Genomic DNA, 17,848 nt, shown 5'->3' with positions numbered 1-17,848 from the left:
CGGCGGTATAGCGTCGGGGGCGCATCTGCACGTTTCTGATGTATTTTGTGTTTCAGCTTCTCCCTGTTGTCAAGATCTCTGCTTGCTGCTTCCCACAGACCAAAAATCTCTCACAGCTGAGGGTTTGCTACTGTTGTCTCCAGTCAATCCTCCGTCAGCTAAAAGAGTGGGCGGCTCCTGCCCTGATCGTTCGCTGCAATGTATCGGCGCAGGTAAACGGTATGGGGGTCACAGGCTGGATACCACTGTAACAAACCCTCAGCCGTGAGACTTATTAGGTCTGTGACTGTAGCAGTTTTCAGACCACAAGGGTGTCTCCATTCACTGACAGCAAGCACAGGTCTCACAAATGGTGAGGAATTTCATACAGTAATGCACAATTCATTCAACCATATCTTATATCTAACTCTGGGAAAGCCGGGTGACAACCCACACGGCCAGCATGTCCCACAGGGGTTGTCACCCAGCGCCCTGAAAGTCATGTATGGCTACTTATGCATCAACACAGAGTCAAAAAGTTGTCATGGCAACCATTTCAGTCATAACTCAGCTTTCCAGGGGCCCATTAGGCGCCAGTGGTCCTGTTCCTGCTGTTTTCTGTCAGTTACCCCTCTGCCCACATCACCCATTAGACTGAGGGGGGGCACGGCCTAGCTCACGTCTGACAGGACGGTTCCCGCCTAAAGGGCCGGCCAGGGCTACTGTGCGGTGATTGGCTGCACCCGCTGTCCATCATCTGTGCCGCATCCAATCAGCGTAGGGCACTGTTCGCTTCAGAAGCTGGCCAATGACCTGCCCGGTATTTCAGAGGAAGGCGGGGCCGTGCCTGTAAGGTCACATGACTGGAAGCAGAAGCTGAGGCATCATGGTGAGTTTTTGGGGTGTCTGACCCTCAAGGTGCTGAGGGGACAGGTCGGGGGGTGACAGTGGGAGCTGCTGGGCGTTGTGCTGCGGGCTGAGAGTGGTGGTTCTGTCATAGACTGGGAATTAGGCTGCTGGGCGGTGCTGGGCCCAGGCTGCTGTCTGGCTGGATGGCCTGTGCCTGTATTCCGGTTTTGGGGGACCCCCATATACAGCAAGGGGTACAGTACGTGAGAAGTGTGTATAGAGGGCAGCAGATACCATGGCGAGATTCAGATTTTGGGTCCATTGCTGCTATAGGTGAAAATAATATGAATTCTTGTCTGTACTCACCTATACACAGTGTTATATAGTGCAGGCTGCTCTGGAGGCCTTAATGCTGTTATATACCAGTAAAAGGTGTAAAACTTTATTCAACCCCCCCCAGTCAATGGAAGTGTCCCTCCAGTGTTGATTCTATGCACTTTAGCCCTGGAATGTACCATTGCTTACACTTTTTGGGGGTTGACGTGCCTGTCTTCAGGTTTCAGGGGACCCCCACATACAGCAGGGGGTGCAGGACATGATATATGTGTATAGAGAACAGCAGATACCACGAGGAGATTCAGATTCTGGGTCTATTGCTGCTATAGGGGAAAATAATATGAATTCTTGTCTATACACGCCCTATATACCATGTACCCAGCAGTATACACAGTGTATTATACACTGCATGCTGCTCTGGGGGCCTTAATGCTATTCCGCTCCATGTACACTGTGCAAGGTGACGTGGGCAACTTTATTCAACCCCCCCAGGAGTCAATAGAAGTGTCCCTCCAGGGTTATGATTCTATGCACTGTAGCCCTGGAACATACCATTGCTTACACTTTTTAGGGGGGTTTACATGTTATAGACTAATGTATTGCATAACATGGTTCATGGCTAGAGGTGTGATGATGCAGGATGGCTTCCCGGTCTGAACGCGGCTTTACCCTAATACCTGATAGGTGACTAGGGTTTTGTTTTAAAGGGTGACTCTACTTTTTGTGCTCCTCCACGTTTTCATTTGGTAAATATGTTGCATTCTGCTGGTTGCCCTTGGAAACGGACTGCAGTTTAGTTCCGACCAACTGTCAGACATGTGACCTGACAGCGGAGTCGCCAGTCACATGAACTCCCGCAGTGCACTGGTCAGGAACGAGCAGAAAACTGAATGTAGCTTTAGACCTAACTAGAGAAGAAGACATGACTGACAGACGTGGATGGGAACGAATGTAAATAACGTCCTGTGAGTGAAAATTAAAGACGTCTTATTTAAATGTTGAGCATAGATCTGTACAGTAGAATATGCAGGCCCAAAGTCTGAGGCTGCACTACTGAGATCACATCTCCTGACCCAAAACACATCACAATTAGTGCATTCATAAATAACACTAGATTTCTAAAGTGAACAGTAACCTAGAGATAATAGAAGGGCAAAGAGGGGGGAGGTTCTGTAGTTTGGGGCAGGGATTGTAATCATGGGGGGAGAATTAGGACTCAATGAGGGAGATTTATCAAACTGGTGTAAAGTAGAACTGGCTTAGTTAGCAACCAGTCAGATTCCACCTCTCATTTTCCAAAAGAGCTATAAAAAGAGAGGTGGAATCTGGTTGCTACGAGCAACTAAGCCAGTTCTACTTTACACCAGTTTGATGAATGACCCCCACTATCTGTCCTAGAAGTCCTGTCAAAATCCTACTCCAAATCACTGTGTAAATACAGCTGTCGCCTACATAAACTGTGCAGTCACTGTGTACATACATTACATTACTTATCCTGTACTGATCCTGAGTTACATCCTGTATTATACTCCAGAGCTGCACTCACTATTCTGCTGGTGCAGTCACTGTGTACATACATTACTTATCCTGTACTGATCCTGAGTTACATCCTGTATTATACTCCAGAGCTGCACTCACTATTCTGCTGGTGGAGTTACTGTGTACATACATTACTTATCCTGTACTGATCCTGAGTTACATCCTGTATTATACTCCAGAGCTGCACTCACTATTCTGCTGGTGGAGTTACTGTGTACATACATTACTTATCCTGTACTGATCCTGAGTTACATCCTGTATTATACTCCAGAGCTGCACTCACTATTCTGCTGGTGGAGTCACTGTGTACATACATTACTTATCCTGCCCTGATCCTGAGTTACATCCTGTATTATACTCCAGAGCTGCACTCACTATTCTGCTGGTGGAGTCACGGTGTACATACATTACTTATCCTGCACTGATCCTGAGTTACATCCTGTATTATACTCCAGAGCTGCACTCACTATTCTGCTGGTGCAGTCACTGTGTACATACATTACTTATCCTGTACTGATCCTGAGTTACATCCTGTATTATACTCCAGAGCTGCACTCACTATTCTGCTGGTGCAGTCGCTGTGTACATACATTACTTATCCTGTACTGATCCTGAGTTACATCCTGTGTTATACTCCAGAGCTGCACTCACTATTCTTCTGGTGCAGTCACTGTGTACATGCATTACTTATCCTGTACTGATCCTCAGTTACATCCTGTATTATACTCCAGAGCTGCACTCACTATTCTGCTGGTGCAGTCACTGTGTACATACATACATTACTTATCCTGCCCTGATCCTGAGTTACATCCTGTATTATACTCCAGAGCTGCACTCACTATTCTGCTGGTGGAGTCACTGTGTACATACATTACTTATCCTGCACTGATCCTGAGTTACATCCTGTATTATACTCCAGAGCTGCACTCACTATTCTGCTGGTGCAGTCACTGTGTACATACCTTACATTGTGTGGCACAGTGTAGGCTATATGTGTATAACATAAACATATTCCAAATGAAAACTTACAATTACTTGGCTTGGCCCTTGGGGATCTCGGACGCCACTTCCACACTTTGGCTGGGGGGGGGCGGCTAGGTCTAAGAAGATGCCGTCCCCTCCTTTTGCCGCGCTGCACATGTTCTCCTCTTCCAGTAGCAGCAGCGCATGAGGAAGGAGGCGGGGCCAGCCTGGAGCGCCGCACAGGAACTTCCTGACACTGGATAACGTCAGGATGTTAAGGGCACTGTGGGCAGTATGGTGGGTGCCTGTTCCTAGTTCTAGGGCCACCCACTATAACAATGCACACAGTAAAAATTGTGTGCATTGCCAGGGTGGGCTTCCCCAGAGTACATAGAAACATAGAAACAGAATGTGTCGGCAGATAAGAACTATTTGGCCCATCTAGTCTGCCCTATATATCTGAATCCTATGGATAGCCCCTGGCCCTATCTTATATGAAGGATGGCCTTATGCCTATCCCATGCATGCTTAAACTCCTCCACTGTATTTGCAGCTACCACTTCTGTAGGAAGGCTATTCCATGCATCCACTACTCTCTCAGTAAAGTAATACTTCCTTATATTACTTTTAAACCTTTGCCCCTCTAATTTAAAACTGTGTCCTCTTGTGGTAGTTTTTCTTCTTTTAAATATTCTCTCCTCCTTTACCGAATTGATTCCCTTTATGTATTTAGCAGTGTCTATCATATCCCCTCTGTCTCGTCTTTCTTCCAAGCTATACGTGTTAAGGTCCTTTAATCTTTCCTGGTAAGTTTTGTCCTGCGATCCATGTACCAGTATAGTAGCTCTTCTCTGAACTCTCTCCAAAGTATCAGTATCCTTCTGGAGATATGGCCTCCAGTACTGCGCACAATACTCCAAGTGAGGTCTCACTAGTGCTCTGTAGAGCGGCATGAGCGCCCCCCTCTGTCTACTGGTAATGCCTCTCCCTATACACCCCAGCATTCTGCTAGCATCTCCTGCTGCTCTATGACATGGTCTGCCTACCTTTAAGTCTTCTGAAATAATTACTCCTAAATCCCTTTCCTCAGATACTGAGGTCAGGACTGTGTCAAATATTCTATATTCTGCCCTTGGGTTTTTACGCCCCAGGTGCATTATCTTGCACTTATCCACATTAAATTTCAGTTGCCAGAGTTCTGACCATTCTTCTAGTTTTCCTAAATCCTTTTCCATTTGGCGTTTCCCTCCAGGAACATCAACCCTGTTACATATCTTTGTGTCATCAGCAAAGAGACAAACCTTACCATCGAGGCCTTTTGCAATATCACTTATGAAGATATTAAACAAAATTGGTCCCAGTACAGATCCCTGAGGTACCCCACTGGTAACATGACCTTGTTTTGAATGTTCTCCATTGACTACAACCCTCTGTTGTCTGTCCCTCAGCCACTGCCTAATCCACTCAACAATATGGGAGTCCAAGCCCAATGACTGCAGTTTATTGATAAGCCTTCTGTGTGGGACAGTGTCAAAAGCCTTACTAAAATCTAGATATGCGATGTCTACTGCAACTCCACCGTCTATTATTTTAGTCACCCAGTCAAAAAAATCTATAAGATTAGTTTGACATGATCTCCCTGAAGTAAACCCATGTTGTTTTTCATCTTGCAATCCATGGGATTTTAGATGTTCCACAATCCTATCCTTTAGTAGGGTTTCCATTAATTTGCCTACTATTGATGTCAGACTCACTGGTCTATAGTTGCTCGATTCCTCCCTACTACCTTTCTTGTGAATGGGCACACACCATTACGTGAAGTGTGGGCTGCAGAGGTCCTGAGCAGAGGCATAAAGGAAGCTGCACGGCCTCGCGCCTGCGCAACTTCAACTTACAGGGAACACTGGTCACAGGTGGCGGGCAGCACACCGTTACTTGTAATGAATAATTATTCATAATTACCCAAACTCCAGAAATATTTGGTTGTTTTGTACATTTCTAACCTATAACTGTTGTTTTTAATATATATATTTTTTGAAGCCCAACAATCACCTCCCTGTGGCGGGGCGGCCAGTGCCGGAGCGGATTTATGTTCAGCCGGCAGGTCTCCGAGCCATAAACCTCCTTGTGGTGGTTGTTCTTATTCAGAACGGGTGTTTTTTTGGGCACAGTAAGGGCATTGACCCAGCAGACATGTGATTGAGGCATTTAACTATGGCTAGCTTTAAAGGGTATCCGTCAGCAGATTTGTCCCTATGACACTGGCTGACCTGTTACATGAGCACTTGGCAGCTGAAGACATCTGTGTCGGTCCCGTGTTAATATGTGCCCGCATTGCTGAGAAAAAGGATGTTTTATTATATGCAAATGAGCCTCTAGGAGCAACGGGGGCGTTACTGTTACACCTAAAGGCTCTGCTCTCTCTGCAACTGCCGCTCTCTCTGCAGTTTCATTGACAAGACCAGGCATTGTAAATGTGATCATGCATTTCTGTCCCTATCAATCAAAGTACAGAAGGGGCAGCAGTTGCAGAGAGAGCAGAGCCTCTATGTGCATTGGCAACGCCCCTGTTGCTCTTAGAGGCTCATTTGCATATATTAAACTTGATATTGCTCAGCAATGCGGGCACATATGAACAGGGGACCAACACAGATGCCTTCAGCTGCCGAGTGCACATGGAACAGGTCATAGGTACAAATCTGCTGACCTATTCCTAGGATTTGCTATCGGTGTGTGATTGGTGTGGTCTGATCTCCACCAATCACGGGATCGAAGGGATAGATAACAGCGCCGCTTTTGTGTCTGGTCAGCATGTGCTACTGCAGTTCAGCTTCACTTCGTTGAGGCTGACCAAGGACAGCATGCGGATGATGGGGGTGTTTCTGGTCTGGTACATGATCAAAAACTCCTGCAAACCCTAGTAGGAAAATGCTGCAGCACTGAGTTTGCAGATCCCACTGAAAGGTACATTCATTTCAGGGTTTCCTGCACTATGTCCAGCTTAAAGGGGCTCTTTAGTTGTAAAAACTGATGACCTATCTCTAGGATTGGCCATTGGTGTTTGATTACTGTGGTCTGACCTCCTCTGATCACTAGAGCAAAGTTCATCAATGGAACGACCTTACCTGGATACAGCTCCACTCTTCTTCGTGGGCAGTGTCAGGTACTGCAGCTTAGATGCACTACAGTAAAGCCTAGATGTAATACTGGGCGCAGCACACAGATGATGGGGGTGCTGTACCTGGTAAATGGTCTATGAAAAATTCCAACAATCTTTAGAGGCCGAAGTGTATGGTAAGAAGACCCCAAATAATGTGGCAGATACTCTCACAGGACATATTACCATTTTTTATTTATTTGTATTGTTTTTTTCCCCTCTCCAGCCAACCACACAGCAATCCCCTCAGGATGAACAGGAAAAACTTTTGGATGAGGCGGTCCAAGCAGTGAAAGTTCAGTCCTTCCAGATGAAGAGATGTCTGGTGAGTGGAATGTACAAGAGGCGACACTTGGGTTGTGGAAAGGGTCAATATTACACTGACCTGAAATTAACACCGACATTCCTCCATTGCATACATTACATTACTTATCCTGTACTGATCCTGAGTTACATCTTGCATTATACTCCAGAGCTGCACTCACTATTCTGCTGGTGCAGTCACTGTGTACATACATTACTTATCCTGTACTGATCCTGAGTTACATCCTGTATTATACTCCAGAGCTGCACTCACTATTCTGCTGGTGCAGTCACTGTGTACATACATTACTTATCCTGTACTGATCCTGAGTTACATTCTGTATTATACTCCAGAGCTACACTCACTATTCTGCTGGTGCAGTCACTGTGTACATACATTACTTATCCTGTACTGATCCTGAGTTACATCCCGTATTATACTCCAGAGCTGCACTCACTATTCTGCTGGTGGAGTCACTGTGTACATACATTACTTATCATGTACTGATCCTGAGTTTCATCCTATATTATACTCCAGAGCTGCACTCACTATTCTGTTTATGGTTATTGAAAACAGTCAGCAAGCAACCCTAGCATGTTAGCGGAGCTCCTATAGTGTTGACTGACTAAGATGACCAAACAGAGATGAGAGCAGCGATGGTACCACACGTCACAGGAGGCGCTCTGTGCAGATGAGTGATGGGTAGTGATGAGCGAACTTCTGTTTTAAGTTCGGCGTCTAAAGTTCGGCTTCCGGTTAGCGGAGAATCCCGATATGGTTCCCGATATGGATTCCGACTTCCGTTGTGGTCCGTGGTAGCGGAATCAATAATCGGCCATTATTGATTCCGCTACCACGGACCACAACGGAAGTCGGAATCCATATCTGGATTCTCCGCTAACCGGAAGCCGAACTTTAGACGCCGAACTTAAAACAGAAGTTCGCTCATCACTAGTGATGGGTGATCGTCCTCTCACCCTGTTTTTGGGTCCTTTATGCTGTTAGTTCACGCTGCCCCAGGCTGTACTAGAGGATATCCTCCCTCGTCAGCTGTGATATTTGCGTCGGTGACAGAACTGATCTCTCACCGGTGAAGTGTGGGAGAGACGATTTGTTTCGGGGTTGCTCCTTAGAGAAGTGCTGCCGTAATTTCTGATGGTTTTCTGCAGCATTCAGTCCTTCGGGACCCTTTACGTGTCTAAATCCTGTTGTATTTGCTGCCTCGGCAGTATTACCCGCTGCAGCCGTAAAACTTTGTATGACAAGTGAACTGATAGGAGCAGGAAAACCTGCCTACCGCCCTTAAAGGGACAGTACACCTAACAATGTATTGGTGATAGTTGTCCTGTTAGTGGGGTCTGACCACAAAGCTGTGGAATGTATGGTAGAGCTGCCCCCCTCTTCAATGGTCAGAAAAAGTTTAGAACTAATTCCATCCGTTTTTGTTTTTTTTAAGCGGAGTGTTTTTCCTGGACATCCAGTGCCATCTTGGTTGGACGCAGCTTATTTTCCTGTCATTGATTCATTGATTAGAATAAATTCTCCAGATTTATTGTAAACAGCTTTGCATATTGATGAGCGGACCCCTGTGCGGGCGCCTGCTGTTCAGATTTTCTAGTATTGTTAGAAAGCCGTCTTCTCTGCAAACCCATCGGACCTTTAGTAACGTAGGGCTACGGTGGCGAGCCTATTTATTTTAATAGAGCGCAATGAATTAAACCACTAAACATGCTGAAATCCAAGCCTGTCTTATCAATCCTCATCTGCCTAATTTCCCACGGGACAGCGCCGAAAATTGTTCTCCTAATGAATGTAAATCACTGTGCCAGCGTCTATGCTGGCAGACTGAAATTAACCGCCATGAGATATAGCCGGCGATCAGCCCAGCCTGTCGCATCCCACCCCCCAATACTTTTTGTTTATTCCAGTAGTGTCTGATTGCGGGAATATATATTTAATATGTCAGGTAATTAGAAGGGAACTACAGCCGCAAATGATGCCAACAATAAGCAGCAAATATTCTCAAGAATAACTACAGTAATAACACTCCCTGGGTACAAGAACCTAATTACTGTAATAAATAATACTGCTCCTGTGTACAAGAATATAACTACTATAATACTGCTCCTATGTACAAGAATATAACTACTATAATACTGCTCCTGTGTACAAGAATATAACTACTATAATACTGCTCCTGTGTACAAGAATATAACTACTATAATACTGCTCCTATGTACAAGAATATAACTACTATAATATTGCTCCTATGTACAAGAATATAACTACTATAATACTGCTCCTATGTACAAGAATATAACTACTATAATACTGCTCCTATGTACAAGAATATAACTACTATAATACTGCTCCTATGTACAAGAATATAACTACTATAATACTGCTCCTATGTACAAGAATATAACTACTATAATACTGCTCCTATGTACAAGAATATAACTACTATAATACTGCTCCTGTGTACAAGAATATAACTACTATAATACTGCTCCTGTGTACAAGACTATAACTACTATAATACTGCTCCTGTGTACAAGAATATAACTACTATAATACTGCTCCTATGTACAAGAATATAACTACTATAGTACTGCTCCTATGTACAAGAATATAACTGCTATAATACTGCCCCCTATGTACAAGAATATAACTACTATACTACTGCCTCCTATGTACAATACTATAACTACTATAATACTGCTCCTATGTACAAGAATATAACTACTATAATACTGCTCCTATGTACAAGAATATAACTACTATAATACTGCTCCTGTGTACAAGAATATAACTACTATAATACTGCCCTCTATGTAGAATAGAATTCTTCTTTACCTATAATACCAGCTACCCCCCTCCTCTCTTTACGGCATATTACTATGACATCAGGCGGTCAGTATTTCTCATGTATATGATGACTTCTTCCTCAGGACAAGAACAAGTTGATGGATGCTCTGAAGCACGCCTCCAACATGCTGGGAGAACTCCGCACCTCCATGCTGTCTCCGAAGAGTTACTATGAGCTTTGTATCCTTGCAGATTATTCTCAGATGTTTTTTGTTGGTTTGTCTCCTAGGGTTACATTTGGCAGCGGCATCAGAGTGAAGGTGGAGTGGCCCTTCCCCCCCCCCCCCATTTTCTTTTTAACCTCTTCCTTTCCTCTCTGTTCTTTCCAGTTTGTTTGTTTTCAGCCATGCTTTGTCTGAGATCACTCTCCACCCGCAGCGACACTTTGTTGACAACTCTTCATTGCTGATTTGCAGGTAATTGTAGGTGTCGAGCCGTGCGTCTTGATTGCCGTTGGGTCCATCATGCTCTTGAAAACCGCAAAACCGCCCTCATTTCTTCAGTTGTTACGTTCTGTGCGTCAGTCGGTGATGGCGTGTTACATTATTTTTATCCGTGTAGCCTGGGGCCCTGAGGATGTGGCGACTTTTGCTTCGTTGTAGAGGTCGGGGTTACATCTTTCATACCCCCAGTGTGAGAGATGCCAGCACAACGCCATGTATCGGTAGTGGCTGTGCTTGGTATTGCAGTCTTATTCTTTTTAATGGGACTGAGTGGCCCAGAGGCCACGTGGGCGATTGATATGACGCCAATGGCCGAGGAAGAGGTTGTTGCCCTCGGCGCCTTCCGTTACCATCTAATTTGTATGTGGTACTCCCTACTATCCCCTGACAACATGGTGTCCCTATCGTGACCGAATCGGGCAGGTAGATTTATCACATGTGATCCTTTTGTTCTCAGGGGAGATATGCCACCACCTCAAGTGTCTGTAACTTTTCATGGCGATCACGTGCACACTCAGCCAAGCCGAGTATGCATGTGTGGAGGAATGTATGTTGGCTTGGTGAGTATTTGACCACAGCTGTCTCTTTTGACGCTCTCCATACACTTGTATGCATGGCTTGGTGGAGTGCATTTGTTTTGTGACCGAGTAGAGGGGAATATATAGCGATAGCTCTGAGAACAAAAGGTTCGGGCACAATCCAATTTTCTCCGCTGTTTCAGTCCGGAGGCCCCCCCCGATGCCCATTAGATGATGGGCCGGTCCCGCGAAAATTGGGTTTGGCTTATACTTGCATGGTCAGCTGAGTTTACCTGCAGCACCCCCACAGGGGAAATAAAGCATTACACCATAGCTGTCCAAATCATTGGATTGTCTGTGCGATTCAGGAAAGGAGAGATTCTCCACCGCGAGAGGCGCAGCAGAGGAGACCTGTGCCGAGATGAGCCCCTGGGCCCTTTGTCATGAACGTCTTTGGGGGTCCGAGCCTTGACACGTCTTTGATCCAACAGAAGTTTTTTTGGCCGAAGTAATTATACTGTACCTGAAATGTGAGGACCTTAACGTGCCCCACCACAGACATGGCCATCTCCGACGAACTCCATTACCTGGAGGTGTATCTGACGGACGAGTTTGCCAAAGGCAGGAAAGTAGCCGACCTATACGAACTGGTCCAGTATGCCGGGAACATAATCCCCAGGCTGTGAGTATGACTCCCATCATGTTTCCTGTCCTGTGAATGTCCGATCACACTGCCTGAGGGTGTCATTCAGCATTGGCGGCCCGTGTCTTGGCTCCCAGAACCCATCTGAGGTCCCCCGTCTATAGGTGGATCTGCACTATCCAGATTCCAGGGTTAGTTTTTTGACCTGTCTGTCTTGTGCTTTCTCTCCAAGTTATCTGCTGATCACTGTTGGCGTCGTCTACGTGAAATCCTTTTCCCAGTCAAGGAAAGACATCCTGAAGGATATGGTGGAGATGTGCCGCGGGGTCCAGCATCCGCTAAGAGGGCTGTTTCTACGTAATTACCTCCTGCAGTGCACCCGGAATATCCTCCCAGACGAAGGAGAACCAGTCCAGTAATGAGAATCTTAATTATAGCAGTAACTGTGTTCTTAAAGGGGTATTCCCATCCTATAAAGTGATGGTATGTTATGATTGGTGAGAGTCCAACCTCTGGGACCCTCACCGATCCTGAGAATGATGGGGGGACGTATCGCTGGTTTTAGTGCTTGCTTTTTCCTGCACGGCTGTGAAGGGAGTTATAGACTGCCGCATTCACTTCCTATACCGGGGTAGGCAACCTCCAGCGCTCCAGCTGTTGTGAAACTACAACTCCCAGCATGCATGCTTGCTCTGCTCCTCTCAGAACTTTCATAGAAATGAATGGAGCATGCTGGGAATTGTATTTTTACAACAGCTGGGGTGGCCAAGGTTGCTGAGCCCTATCCTATACAGACAGTGACCAGGAGCGCTGCTCTGCAGGGAGAGCTTGGGAGGTAATGCAGAGCTCAACCCGTTTTGAGGACACTGATGTCCTTTGTCTTGCAGCGAGGAAGTTACAGGTGACATCAGCGACTCCATGGATTTCGTACTGCTGAATTTCGCTGAAATGAACAAGCTATGGGTGCGAATGCAGCACCAGGGCCACAGCCGGGACAAAGAGAAGAGGGAGCGGGAGAGGCAGGAACTGCGGATTCTGGTGGGAACCAACTTAGTCCGACTCAGTCAGCTGGAGGGAGTCAATGTGGAACGGTACAAGCAGGTGAGTAGTGCGTGCTTTACGTCTGCAGTCTGACGCTAGGGATTAGATGGCGTCCTTCAGTAATGGCGTCTGTTTTCTCGCTCAGATTGTGCTCCCTGGGATCCTGGAGCAGGTTGTGAACTGCAGAGATGCGCTGGCACAGGAATACCTCATGGAATGTATCATACAGGTGAGCACTGAGGTGATGACCTTACTCACCTACTGTTCTGCTGTGTTAGGCTACTTTCACGCTCACGTTTGGTGCGGGTCCGTCATGGGTCTGCACAGACGGATCCGTTCAGATAATAAAAAACGTCTGCATCTGTTCAGAACGGATCTGTTTGCATTATCTGTAACATAGCCAAAACGGATCCATCTTGAACACCATTGAAAGTCAGCGGAGGACGGATCCGTTTTTTTTTTTGTGCCAGATTGTGTCCCCATTGACTTACATTGTGTGTCAGGATAGATCCGTTTGCCTCAGTTTCGTCAGCAGCGTTTTGGTGTCCGCCTCCAGAGCGGAATGTAGACGGAACGGAGGCAAACTGATGCATTCTGAGCGGATCCTTTTCCATTCAGAATGCATTAGGGCAAAACTGATCCGTTTTGGACCGCTTGTGAGAGGAGCCCTGAACGGATCTCACAAACGGAAAGCCAAAACACCATTGTGAAAGTAGCCTTAAAGGGGTATTCCAGTTAGATTGTATTATCCCCTATCCATAGGGTAAGTATTAGACCAGTGAGTTTTGACCATTGGAGCCACCACTGCTCATGAAACCGAGGAACCCCATCTCCTAAATGAATGGAGACACAGGTTAACCATGTGTTCTTCCACTCTTCATCTCTGTGGGGCTGCGGGCGATAGCCGAGTACAAGCACTCACCTATCTCTGACAGTGATATGCTGTATGCATTCCCGACCTACCGCTCCACCGATCCAGTAGTTACCTTGTGGATAGGAGATAACGTGATATAAACTGACATTTCCCCTTCATCCCCCGCTCAGTCCCTCTGACATAAGCATCTAAGCATTTCATACTCTGATGCTCTCTCTTGCCCTGCGCAGATTTGTGCAGTGCAAGGGCTGTTTGTTAATATTATTAAACTGCTAGGCAGAGGCTTCCGCCTAGCAGTGTTCCCCGTGACATCACTGGTGACATCAGCTGCTCTAGCTGTTTTACAGGCTAGGGCTGCGCTAAAGCCCGCCTCTTAGTGCCAGTGACGTCACCAGGCTCACTGCTACGAGGAAGCCTCTGTTTAGCATGCCCAAGGGGAGCCCGGTATGTCACCGGATCTCCAGAAAAAGTCCTTGCAAGACAAGGGAGAGCATTGGTGCTTGAAATGCTCCGATGCTCATGTCAGACGGGCTGAGTTCAGGAAGAGGGAGATATGTCTGGGTCTGACCTGGACAACTCCTTTAAGGTGACCATTTCACTTCCAGGATCTTACAAGTAGTCATGTAGCAGAACCCTGTATATCTTCCCTTATCCTCACTTTTTGACAACATTTCAGGTTTTCCCAGATGAATTTCATCTCCAGACACTGAACCCTTTCCTTCGCGCTTGTGCAGAGCTCCACCAAAATGTGAACGTGAAAAACATAATCATCGCTTTAATCGACAGGTAGGAGTACAGCCGCCTGCCTAGCATGAGTCGCTCAGTGGGATCTCTCTATGGGGGTGCAAAATAGAAGATAGGTGAGGGTGGGGAGATTGCTGAGGAATACGAGGGCTGTTCTTCATGGGTCTCCATCTTCATTCGTTGCAAAGCAAATCTGCATCAAAATCCTTACGTAAGACATGCATGTCTGTCTGTAGCGGAAGATTATACTACATCTGAGGGCACCCCTGTTGACCTAAAACGGAAGAACCTTTCAACCCTATAATAGGTTTTCTCCTGCGACCTCCACATCTCTGGACCTCACGGCGCTGTGCCTCTTCTGTCTTTTTTAGGTTAGCCCTGTTCGCACATCGAGAAGATGGACCTGGGATCCCATCAGACATAAAACTCTTTGACATTTTCTCACAGCAGGTGGCCACAGTCATACAGGTGAGTCAAGTAGAGCCATTGTGGATCTGTTGGCGCCCCTAAATGGCAGATGTATGGTTAAAACATGGCTTAGTGGCACTGTCAATAAATAACAATTTTTCTGAAGTGCGTACCTTTCCCCCCCCCCCATGGACAAATCATTAAAGGGGTTCTGCAGTTTGTTTAAACTGATGATCTATCCTCTGGATAGACCATCAGCATCTGATCGGCGGGGGTCCGACACCCGGGACCCCTGCCGATCAGCTGTTTGAGAAGGCAGCGGCGCTCCAGCGGCCTTCTCACTGTTTACTGCCGGCCCAGTGACGTCACGACTAGTATCAACTAGCGTGGGCGGGGCTAAGCTCTGTTCACTTGATTGGAGCTTAGCCCCGCCCACGCTAGTTGATACTAGTCGTGACGTCACTGGGCCGGCAGTAAACAGTGAGAAGGCCGCTGGAGCCCCGCTGCCTTCTCAAACAGCTGATCGGCGTGGGTCCCGGGTGTCGGACCCCCGCCGATCAGATGCTGATGATCTATCCAGAGGATAGATCATCAGTTAAAGCAAAGTGCAGAACCCCTTTAAGGTGCTGGATTATCTAATAGTCTGGATTTTTGGGCCGTCATAGAATAGCTTTAGCTATGCTTGTGATAGGGTGGAATATGGAATGTTACTGTAAATGTCATGCAACGAGAGTCTCCGGATCTGGTTTTAGACAGTTCTAGATCACTGTGCAGTCCGTCGTCACCCATAGTAATGCTACGAGGACACTGACAGAGATATGTGCGGGACATTTTGCCGCCATATGTATTCTTCTCATGGCAGGGCCCACACACAGAAGGGTTTGCCAGAAATGTCTCCTCCAGATTACAACACCTCCTTTATTGCCAGATTTATTGCCAAACCAGCATTTATTGGACCATTTGGGATGCCAACTACACCAACCTGCGAGTGTGCAGGATGTACAGGCCCAGCTGTAACCTCTGTGCTAGAGGATACTATACAGAACATGTATGCCTCCATGACATCCTCATCTCATCCTCTATCCGGTCTAGAGGCCTCAACGCATCTTGTATCCAAGCTATAGAGGCTATATCTGACCTTGCATCCAGGCTGGAGGCCGTAGCTCGTCCCGCGTCCGGGCTGGAGGCCGTAGCTCGTCCCGCGTCCGGGCTGGAGGCCGTAGCTCGTCCCGCGTCCGGGCTGGAGGCCGTAGCTCGTCCCGCGTCCGGGCTGGAGGCCGTAGCTCGTCCCGCGTCCGGGCTGGAGGCCGTAGCTCGTCCCGCGTCCGGGCTGGAGGCCGTAGCTCGTCCCGCGTCCGGGCTGGAGGCCGTAGCTCGTCCCGCGTCCGGGCTGGAGGCCGTAGCAACAGGGTCCTAGAGCCTCCCTTCCTTTTATCATCATTACAGTCGCACAGAGAAAGCTTCATCCCAACATCTTTCTCGGTGCGGGATTTTTTTGTCAATGAATGTACTTTACTATGAGTATCGGATTAAACTGACACCTTTCAAGTTCCCTTAACATAATAATACCTCATAGGTAGCTGTCTCTCCATGATGTGTGAGGGTGATGGTGTGGGCACTGCTGTAATACATGGCCGCACTGCCAACATTCGCCATGGCTGCTGGCTTTCCTCTACCCTTTTAGACATGACTGACTGCCCTGGTGGCTTGATTAGCGGGACTGGTGTCCCTGGGGAGACAGCCGAGGACCAGATACAAGAGTGTCCCTTGTGTAAAGCCTGTGGGGTCGTGTCACTGGAACTACAATATGACCCTAAAGAAATCTGGGGTTTTAGTTACTGACATGAAAATGAAAAAAAAAAAAAAAAAAAGTGTGGTCCTTAAGGCCAACAATAGCCTGGTCCACAGGGGGTTAAAGAGGTTTCACCGTGACACATTCCGTATATTAATAGATTGTAATTGCGTCCTGTGTCTTCATCTCGATGCTTCTTCCCGCAGTCTCGGCAGGACATGCCCTCAGAAGACGTTGTGTCCCTGCAAGTGTCTCTCATTAACTTGGCGATGAAGTGCTACCCTGACCGGGTGGATTATGTGGACAAAGTGCTGGAGACGACGGTGGAGATCTTCAACAAGCTCAACCTTGAACAGTGAGTAGAATAACGGAGCGTATGTGAAAGCTTGTGATAGGGCGAGAGTGCCCGACATCCCCTCCAAGTGTCTCATTATAAGTGGTGCTAAATCTTAATAAGACGGTAAGAGCCTGACACCTCAAGCGGCTGTCATGAAAAGTCCTGCAGCTTTGTAATGGCCTCACCATATCTGCTAGCTTTCAGGGAATAGGAGCATACAAGAGCTGTGAAAACACACATTGACAAATTACTCACAGCAGAGACTTTGTTACAGTTGTTTCCAGACCATTCTTAAAAATCCTGCATTGTGAATGTGCAGGTAGTATCGTCCTGAACCTCAGGGGTTCAAAGCAGGCAACCTCTTAGCAGATTGCGGCTCCCCCTAACGATGTGTTAAAACAATCTGCTGCCCAATGAGCTTAAAATGGCCGAAGGCGACTCAATGCACACTGCGGTAATAGTCTGATACCTAGCGCTGCTCATAGGCGAGGCACCCTGAAGGAGGTCAGCAGGTTTAGGTAGGCATTGCATAATTACGGAAGTGGTCCAGTGCTGGGATCCCCCTTTAATCAGTCATTATCTCTTTGGGTACACAGCGCCCGTAGAATCAATCAAGCCGCATCCTCCTCTAAGGCTGCTTTCACACTAGCGCTTTTTCTGGATCCGGCAGGGTTCAGCAAAACCGCTTCCGTTACTGATAATACAACATCTGCATCCGTTATGAACGTATCCGGTTGTATTATCTTTAACATAGCCAAGAAAGATCCGTCATGAACTCCATTAAAAGTCAATGTGGGACGGATCCGTTTTCTATTGTGTCATTGTGGGTCACAACTGATCCGTCTTGCTCCGCATCCCAGGACAGAAAGCAAACCGCAGCATGCTTCTCTCTGGTATGAGAACACAACCAAACCGAACGGAATGCATTTTGGAGCACTCTGTTCTGTTCAGTTACGTTTTGTCACCATAGACAATAAATGGGGACAAAACGGAAGCGTTTGGCTGGCAGAAAACAGGGCAAAGTTATTTTTTAGATCACTGTGTGGCAATATT

The 17,848-nt window shown here is 46.9% G+C and overlaps 1 protein-coding gene across 1 annotated transcript in view; it reads left to right on the top strand.

Moving 5' to 3' along the window:
* Nucleotides 1–776: 776 nt before the first annotated feature.
* The window catches only part of VPS35 (VPS35 retromer complex component), a 46,120-nt gene continuing 29,048 nt past the window's right edge, over nt 777–17,848 (top strand). The window contains exons 1-10 of the mRNA XM_044269754.1: nt 777–868; nt 7,050–7,148; nt 10,079–10,175; nt 11,515–11,638; nt 11,832–12,014; nt 12,487–12,700; nt 12,786–12,869; nt 14,191–14,300; nt 14,630–14,726; nt 16,665–16,813. Of these exons, the coding sequence (XP_044125689.1) occupies nt 866–868; nt 7,050–7,148; nt 10,079–10,175; nt 11,515–11,638; nt 11,832–12,014; nt 12,487–12,700; nt 12,786–12,869; nt 14,191–14,300; nt 14,630–14,726; nt 16,665–16,813 (1,160 nt within the window). The 5' untranslated portion in view covers nt 777–865. The remainder of the gene's footprint in view (nt 869–7,049; nt 7,149–10,078; nt 10,176–11,514; nt 11,639–11,831; nt 12,015–12,486; nt 12,701–12,785; nt 12,870–14,190; nt 14,301–14,629; nt 14,727–16,664; nt 16,814–17,848) is intronic.

This window comes from Bufo gargarizans, chromosome 10 (assembly GCF_014858855.1).
Source record: "Bufo gargarizans isolate SCDJY-AF-19 chromosome 10, ASM1485885v1, whole genome shotgun sequence".
In the NCBI taxonomy this organism is placed as follows: Eukaryota; Metazoa; Chordata; class Amphibia; order Anura; family Bufonidae; genus Bufo; species Bufo gargarizans.
This window is presented reverse-complemented; position numbering and strand designations above follow the sequence as displayed.